This window comes from Gopherus evgoodei, chromosome 1 (assembly GCF_007399415.2).
Source record: "Gopherus evgoodei ecotype Sinaloan lineage chromosome 1, rGopEvg1_v1.p, whole genome shotgun sequence".
Taxonomy (NCBI): domain Eukaryota; kingdom Metazoa; phylum Chordata; order Testudines; family Testudinidae; genus Gopherus; species Gopherus evgoodei.
This window is the reverse complement of record NC_044322.1, coordinates 240695522-240704560: the sequence shown is the minus strand read 5'-3', so window position 1 is coordinate 240704560 and position 9039 is coordinate 240695522. Positions and strand designations below refer to the sequence as shown.

General features: G+C 43.4%; 1 protein-coding gene across 1 annotated transcript in view; it reads right to left on the bottom strand.

Moving 5' to 3' along the window:
* Positions 1-594: 594 nt before the first annotated feature.
* Positions 595-9039, bottom strand: part of ITPR2 (inositol 1,4,5-trisphosphate receptor type 2) — a 374378-nt gene continuing 365933 nt past the window's right edge. Inside the window, exons 56-57 of the mRNA XM_030540942.1 lie at positions 2446-2607; positions 595-1842 (exon numbers count right to left, since the gene is read on the bottom strand). Coding sequence (XP_030396802.1) covers positions 1756-1842; positions 2446-2607 — 249 coding nt within the window. The 3' untranslated portion in view covers positions 595-1755. The remainder of the gene's footprint in view (positions 1843-2445; positions 2608-9039) is intronic.

Below are 9039 nucleotides of genomic sequence, written 5' to 3'. Positions count from 1 at the left end.
ATATTGGAGCTAGTTAAAAACTGATCAAACTTTTTGACCAAACAAAAAAGGCTTTTTAATGAAAACTAGAAAGATCCATTTCTGCTTTAAAAATGAACTTTTTTGGCTTGTCAGTGATTGAAAACCGTAAGTCTTTTTTGACATTAATTTATTTCCTTTTTTGCCCCTGAAATTTTGTGGGGAGGGGGGCAGAGAAATGATTTCCCAAGCAGCTCTAATGAATGCCTCTTTAAATCCCATACTGATGCCTGCTAAATACCTTGCTCTTAAAAATTAAAGGGGAGACTTTTCAAAGGCACAAAGGGCAGTTAGATCCTAATGCCTATTGATTTTCAAAGGGATTTAAGTCCCCCACTCCCATTTGTACCTTGAAAACCTCCCCCTAAGGCTAAAAGTCTCTTGGAGTTTAAGAAACCCTGTAACTTTCAAACAGCTAGAATAATATAGCTGAAAAGTGCAATCTTGCAGCTGGACACTACAGTCCTGTTTTGAGGGCCCAATCCAACAAGATCATCTTCCACCAGGGTGACCAGACAGCAAGTGTGAAAAATTGGGACAGGGGATGAGGGGTAATAGGAGCCTATAAGAAAAAGATCCAAAAATTGGGACTATCCCTATAAAATCGGGACATCTGGTCACCCTATCTTCCACTGACATCAATGGGAGTTCCATGCACGAAAGGCAAGCAGGAAAAGATTTATAATCCAGGCAACATTCCCACTGAAACTAGGACTGAGTAAAGATAGCAAAATATGGCCCTAATTTACTTATGTCAAATAGCGCCTACGGTGTGTTTATGGAAGGTAATGACACCATTACAATTCCTTTTAGGTAGTCATTTTTAAGCTTCTTACCAAAAAAAGTCACCTCAATACAAATTTTAAAATACATTTTGTTCTAAATCCTTTTTTCAAGCTTGAATTTAAAACATGATTTAACATCATAATATGTGAAATCTCCACTTGCAGTTACATTAATAGAGAACATCTGATTCCAGGAGAAAAATCACTTCTAGTTATGTTGTCACTGTTCTGTGCATTAATTCCAAGTTCCCACAGCTGTAAATCCATTGTGCTCCATGTCATAAATAAGAAATTGCATGATGACAGTTAAAATTCAAAAGCACTAATGCTTTTCTTTGCCACTTTTTTTTTTTTTGTCTAAGCATAGGGGTTTTTTTTTTGCCTCTAACAGAAGTTAACTTGCAGTGATGTTATAACACCTCCTGCTGATGTATTTATGGTAATATTAAAAAAAAAAAAAGTAAATATAAGCAAATATAACAGATGTTGCTATTTGGTAAATAAAACAAGAAATAACTTCTTCTGATTCTGAAAAGGGCTGCTGCATTTGTGGTGGTAAACTATTCCTCCTCCCCTACACCTTGGTTATTCCATTACTTTCAGAAGAAATCTTAAATTAACTTTAAGAACACAGCCAAATAATGCCCTGATTTGCATTGTATACAATCCCCATTGAAGCCAATTGAGTTGCAGAATGTAAACCCAGCAGAGTTTAGCCCGCAGAATGAATACAGAACTCCCTTGTATTTCTTGCATTCTAGGTTTTGGTCCCTTTCAACCATGAAAAACAGTTACAAATTGTTCCCAGAGCTAAACCACTTAACATCTTGGCACTTGGTTGTTTTGAACTTTGCAACAATAGGCACTGTTCACTCTTCTCAATCTCCGCTTTTTATTCTGTAATCAAGCAGGAATACCGATGAAAGGCTAGTCACGGCTTCTCCCCATGGTATCAGTGTGGTGGCATGTGATGATTCACAAGGGGTGTGTTTGATCCAAGAAAGCCCAGCCTCTGCTTATTTTTTCTTTGTTCTGTCATCTAAGGTGGAAAGGGAGATAAAGATGAGAGGTTTTTGACTATTATTTAGCAGCAGCACATGCAATTACAGTGCAACAGCATTAGAGGGGCATTTTTGCAAAGTACATGTAAGCAAAATAACTGCAATTTTTTCATCATTAAAAACTGAGTACAGGATTTCTTTGAAGTATGAGATTGTGTCATGCAAAGAATGGACTTACGTGTGCGTGAAGGGGTAGGAGAACAGATACAGGCTGTAACTTCAGAGAGCTGAACTAAAACAATTTCAATTAGTTTGCAGCTATTTCCTATACAAAGCTCAACAAAAAAATGTGACTTGTATATAATATTGCAGTCACATTATCTAGTAACTGGATTCCCCCTACCTGGCTGTTAGGGTTTCAAAATTCAATTTCTTGCTTACCTGTTCTCTAGTTGTGTTAATGGAATAAAAAGTCTTTCCAGAACCGTATCTGTGCACCTACTCTAAGCTTTGAGTCAGGAATAAAACATTTCTAAGACAAGTCTCTTATACAAAAGGGTCCTGACCATGACCTAAGACAAAATCTAATTCTCTAACATGTGTTCGTATGTCCATTTTCTACCCAGCTCAAAAACACCTACCTGTTCCTTGAGCTCAGCAAGCTGACCAGACAGTTGTTTTACAAGACTCATGGTTGATTCCAACTTTTCTTGCAGGTTTCTAATTTCATTTTGCTCATTGTCACCTTCACTGCTAACCAGGGACATGGCTCGCATTCGAGGGAACCAGTCCAAATTCTTCTCCTACATGTGAATATATTAAAAAAAAAATTAATCTGGATTTATCTAATGCTGTTAGCCTGAAGTTCCAGAAAGAGAATCATTTGGGTTTCTGCTGCGTTTGATGCACAGCACGAGAGATTAAGAAACGTTAAAACAAGAAATTACAATATTTTACACTGTTAAATGTTTTCTGTCTGCAAAGAAAATAGCTAGGGAAAAATCCTGGCTGCACTGAAGTCACTGACTACATTCCCATTGACTTCAATGAGGCCAGATTTTTCATCCCAAGCCGCCTTATCCTTGGAATCCAACCTTTATGTATACTCTGTCTATAAATATAGACCAGTGCTCACCCTTAGGGTGGGACAGAGGAATACTGCGGGTGGGGGCAGTGCCATGTGGCAGGGCCAGGACCAGCCTCCATGGGGGGCAGGGAGGGTGCACCATGCTTCCAGCCTCACTCTGCCTCCAGCCTTGCTCCTCCATTAGCCCCTGTTCAGCCCAAAGTCCTGCTCTGCCTCCAGGCCCAGATCTGCCCCAGTCCCTCTCCACTGCCAGGCCAGTTCCAAACCCAGATGTGGCTCCACTTCACCCCCTGCACCCAGCTGGGCTCTGCCCTCATTTCCGCTCCACCCCTAGCTGCCGCTCCACTCTGCCCCCAGCCAGGCTTTGCCCTCATTCGTTCTTTGCCCCCAGACCAGCTCCACCACCACCTGCAGCTCCTCCCTCACCCCCAGTTCTGCCCCCAGCTCCGCAGTCAGCCCAAGCTCCTCTGCTGAGGAAGCCTTGACTGTGAAGTAATAGAGGGGGAAGAGTGCAGACAGATTGATTTACTGGTAAGGGGGAGGTGTGACTGAAAAAGTTGATCAGTGGTGCTCCTAGACACAGTAAAAAAAAATGTAATGAGTGGGATATGGAAGATGGGGTGGAGTAGCATAAAGGGTATTTTTGAGCATTCATTTGGGATGGCTGCACTGTTCTTGAGTATGCATGCAGGATATAATGGATATATGGGGGGGAAGGGAGGGGGGAAGAATTCTGCCCTGTGTGGGGAATGCGAAGAGGAGCCCAAGGAGTCCTGCAGTTTTAGAGCAGGATTACAGTCCAGTGTTCCTTAAATGGGAAACTGGTTCTCCTGTCTGGTGGCATGTTGCATCACAGGGGCTCTGTGTTCCACACACAAGTGGGTTAGATCAAAGCCGTACCTCTTGGCAGCAGGTCAGTGTAGTGGCGTGCATGTGGCACCTTTTTAAAGGACAACAAGATGTGCTCTAGAGCAGGTTCCTACCAGGCTCCCATTACACCCTGCAGTAGCAGGAAGCCTTAGGGACCCTCACCCAGCTAGATCTATTTTCCCCAGACAGATGAGGGCTGCTTACTCTGGAGCCTAAACCAACCCAAGATGCTCTGGAGCCCAGAGCTGTCCTGCTTATATTGTTAGGTTTTGCTCTTTGAAGAACATGCAGGTGAAGGAGAACATAGCAACAGACTCTGCTAGTCTTTTATTTTGGTTGCACCATGAAAATCTAAAAGTAAACTTGAAACCCTCAGGGTTTGTTTCTCTACTTAATCTGAGGTTTCTAATACATTTCTGTCCAGCTCTTCTTGGTCCTGTCACACTAAAACTACAAAATGCAAAGGGAATAAGACTGTGCAGCTTCATTACATTTTGTAGTACCTAGCTGTCAGTCCCACATGCTTGTGAAATGTAGCCTTCCCTGGTTCTGTGCTTTGTAAACATAGGGATCTCATGATGATTTATTGTGCATGCACAATTCACTTTTCTGTGGGTGATGATTCATTCAAATCACAATCTTATTTCACCAGCTTTGTTGGTGAGTTTTAATTGAACACAGATTGCATGGTATTTTCAATTCCATGATTCAGGTATATACACTTACGATTATAAGATTAACATTAATTTTCCATGAATTTTCTAGTATTCAAAGAACTTCAGCATATACTTTAATTGAAAGGACAATCTTGTACGTAAAATCAAACTCATGTGAAAGTGCACTGCCGGACTGATGTCTATCTTTGCAAATACATCTGTCCATAAACTTGTCTGACAGAATAGTTGCAGAACGCACATTCAAAAGTGGTGCAGCAAACCCCACTGAAGCTACTTCCATTTTGATTGGAATATTCCTGGAAAACTGTCATATTTTTATCTGTTAGTGTCTCTCGCTTGAAGAGTCTAAGATTACGAAACACAGTGCATTATCATAGAAGGCAGCAAATAGGTGTGGTACCTACTCCCTTTTGCTAAGGCTGAGAATCAAGGTAAACTTTCTTGACCAAAGTTGGCAAGATGGGAGTCATTTCAGTCTTGTTGCTCTTGTACTGCTGAGCACTGATGTCAGTGTTGTGAAATGCCCATTGTTCTTCCTATTCTCTGCTTCTCCAAAATACAATCCTTTGTTTGATTTTTTTTTTTTTTTTTTGGTAAAGTGGCTATTGGGCAGTTGTTTTTTTTTTTTTCATGGTTTTTAACCTATGCAGCACTGCAATAGTCACAGGAACATGATATATATTTGAAATAATTTTTGGTGCTGGAAATGTTAGGGTATAATTTCAGTCTGCCTGCTCTATGCCCCCATGCCAACTTGCTCCCCTACCCTCTAAAAAGAGGACTTGTGGGGGTTTTTTTGGGGGTGGGGTGGGGGGAGAGGGTAGGTGGGGCTGAAGTACATGGCACTCTGCAGTAGCTGAAGATTGGGCAGTGGTCCCTACAGGTCCTTTACTGCTCACATAATTTAGAGCAGCTCTAAATCACTTCAGCCCTAGGATCAGTGAAAGTGGGCTAAGAGCCCCTCCTCTCCTCAGCTTTGTTTCTACAGTGTGCCAGCCCTGGCCAGTAAAGCTGTGGAAAAACGCTTAACAAAACCCATTTCAGCTGGCTGTGGCTTTAATTACAAACTAGGAGACTTGGACAAAGTCAAGCCAAAGGGTCGGTTGAGGACCAAAAGCTTGGACTGTTGTGAAAGGACGTGAGCCAGCTGATGCATTTTCATGGAAAAGTGACCTTGTGAAGTGAAACTGTTGACTTTTGCACAGCATTTCCTGGCAGTCCAAGAAGTGATGAGTCAAACAACTGAACACAGGTCTCTCATTTGGCAGTTCAGAGCTCTATCTACAGAGCAGGAGAATATTGCTCTTTGGCTGCTGACCCCACACAGAGGCTAATGTTACCCCGTCCACAGTCAGGGCCGCCCAGAGGATTCAGCAATTTCAGGGGCACCTTCCATAAAAAAAAAAAAGTTGCAATACTATATTCTTGTGGGGGCCCCTGTGAGGCCCAGGGCAAATTGCCCCACTTGCACCCCCCTCCTCCAGGTGGGAAAAATATAAACATTTTAAAAACCTTCCGCATGTCGGCACAAACCCAGTTTTGAGAGAACTTTTCAAGTCACTTTTACAAGGTATCACTGGTTCTCAGCATCAGCTAGTGCTAAAAGGCACTAAAGCTCATTAAAAGGGTTGGACGAATATTTTCCGTCAACTTTTTTTGGATCGAAAACTAGGGGTTTTTAAAAAGCAGAAAAAAATCATAGACAATGTCTGCTTTACTTCAAAATTTGTGTTGTTTTTTTTTTAATTGAAAAACTGAAATTAGTCTGCCAAAACCTGAACATGGTTTGGGGTTTCAAAAGTGTGTTGCAAAATCTTTGCTGCTTGCTGTGTTTGATTATTTAAAGAAACAAAAAAACCTGCTTAAAATAAATCCAAAACTTTTGAACCACCTCAGCTTGTGACCAAACGCCTGAGCCCATCCAGTCAGAGATTTTTTCCAGGTTTCTGATACTCTGCTGGCTTCCTTGACTCATAACTGTCTCCATAACTTTGGGTTCATTTAGCTTAGAACATAAGAATGGCCATACTAGGTCAGCCTAATGGTCCATCCAGTCCAGTATCCTGTCTACCGACAGTGGCCAATGCCAAGTGCCCCAGAGGGAGTGAACCTAACAGGTAATGATCAAGTGATCTCTCTCCTGCCATCCATCTCCACCCTGTGACAAACAGAGGCTAGGGACACCATTCCTTACCCATCCTGGCTAACAGCCATTAATGGACTAGATAAATTCATGGAGGTTGTTTCCTAGAGACTGGCTCCATGGGGTCCCTCACAAACTGGAGATGGTTACTGTGGGTTTGTCTTTAGTATAGTTTATGTACATACTCCACGAACTGAGCATTTGAGCTTGCTCCAGAATCTGGGATGAGCCTATGTTGTGAAAACTGAAATGCTCAAAATAGCACATGCATGTGAATGGACACAAGGTGCTAACGTTAAATTAATCCAGGGGGTCTCTAACTGGGGGTTGGGACCCCTCAGGGGGTCACAAAGTTATTACTGGGGGTCGTGAGCTGTCAGCCTCCACCTCAGACCCTGCTTTGCCTCCAACATTTATAATCATGTTAAATATATAAAAAATTGTTTTTAATTTATAAGGGGGGGGTCACACTCAGAGGTTTGCTATGTGAAAGGGGTCACCAGTACAAACATTTGAGAACCACTGAATTAACCCCTCTAGAGTCTTGGGGAATCCGGGGAGGGGGGGTCTCCCTTGGTAGGGTTGGGAAGGAGGCAGGTGGTGTAGGATATTGCTCTTCTCATGTATTCCCTCACCCATGGCTCTCTTGGCTCTATCACTGTTAAAGTGGCTAATTTTTAAATGAAGCTACCCTCCCCTGACATGAATCTCTCTATGGCACTGAAATTAAATGTAGACTATAATTTGGCATTTGAGAAGTGAAAGGGATGGTAGCCCTAAGGGAAAAAATAACAGCTTGGCTCTTTGTGTTAAATAGCTGTCTGCAAGCCTCAAACTGCTGAATGAGCTATAGGGTAGGAAACAGCCTTCCCTACCCTAAACAGCCTGGTCCTGCCCCCTATCCAACCTCCACCCACTTCCTGCCCCCCTCAAAATCCCCGACCCATCCTGCTCCTTGTCCCCTGACGGTTCCCCCGGGACCCCACCCCTCACAACCTCCCCCTCCACTCTGTCCCGACTGCCCCGACCCCTATCCTCTACCCACCCCTCCCGACAAGTCCTGTCAGAGCCCTGGAATACCCATGATCCAACCCCTTGTCCTCTGACTGCCTCCACCAAACCTCTGCCCCCTCCCTATGACCTGACAGTCCCCAGGACTCCCTGCCCCTTATCCAACCCCCCCGGCCCCTTACCATGCTGCTTTACCCCCCCCCCTCCCAGAGCCTCAGCGTGCTGCGTCCAGGAGTGGCCCTGGATAGTCCTACAGCGGTGTGGCTCCATTGTGAGCTCAGCTCCTGCCGGTCGGCTGCAGCTTGCAGCCCCGCGCCCTTACCACGCGGCTCTGAGTGGGAGGAGCTCAGGCCCCGCCCAAGCCACGCTGCTTTAGCTCTGTCCAGGGCTGCTCCTGGACGTGACATGCTGAGGCACCAGGGGATGGGGGAAGGTGGGGCCAGGGGGAGCCTCCAACATCCAATTGCCCCACTTGCCCCCTCCCATCCACAGTACAGTCAAACTGTGCATTTTTATATCTCAAAACTTTAAGTGAATTTGAAATTCATCAGAACAGTAGGAAATACATTCTGTTCCAGCAGTCACTTATTTATAAATATATGCTTTGAATAGGCTGAATCTCATAACACGTGGTTATTTAAATTCCCTTGCTGAACTGTTTTCTTCTGTTGGTCAATATTAACTCACTTTCTCGATGCACTGTGAATTGCAAAGTTTTATCACAAGATAGTGTGAAAAGATGGTCCAGGGCATGGATGCTGCCTTATTCTGTGATGCTATAGTGCTCCATACTGACAGCACTTGCTAATGGAGACTAAATAATGCATCACAAAACTCTAGAAGATTTCAAAATGCAAATTGCAGAGGTTTCTTTGCAGAGAGGGTTTATAGCGAAATTTCTACACTAGTGCTGGAAGACTGGCACACTGACTGCTTATGTACGTTAGTTATTTTTACCTTCAGTTGATTATTTGCCAGCTAACTTGAGCAAGTTAACTCTTTTTTGTAAAGGCTAGGCTGAATGCTACTCCTTGACATTTGCTCTGGAGCTCAGCCTTAGGTTCATCTTGACCAGCTAACACATCTTAAAACTACAACTTTGCCCTGTCTAAACTAGGAGTGAAATCTAATTAATTTGAGCGGGGGCGGGATTTCATCCTAGGACTCTAAAACTAGTATCTCTCATGCTTTAGCTATCACCTATTTTAAAAAATACACTTCTCTCCTTAGTATGGACAAGCTCTATAGGCTATGGCCTGGCCTACACTACGCGTTTAAACCGATTTTAGCAGTGTTAAACTGATTTAACGCTGTACCCGTCCACACAACGAGGCCCTTTATATCGATATGAAGGGCTCTTTAAATCAGCTTCTGTACTCCTCCCTAACGAGAGGAGTAGCGCTAAAATCGGTATTACCATATCAGATTAGGGTTAGTGTGGCCGCAA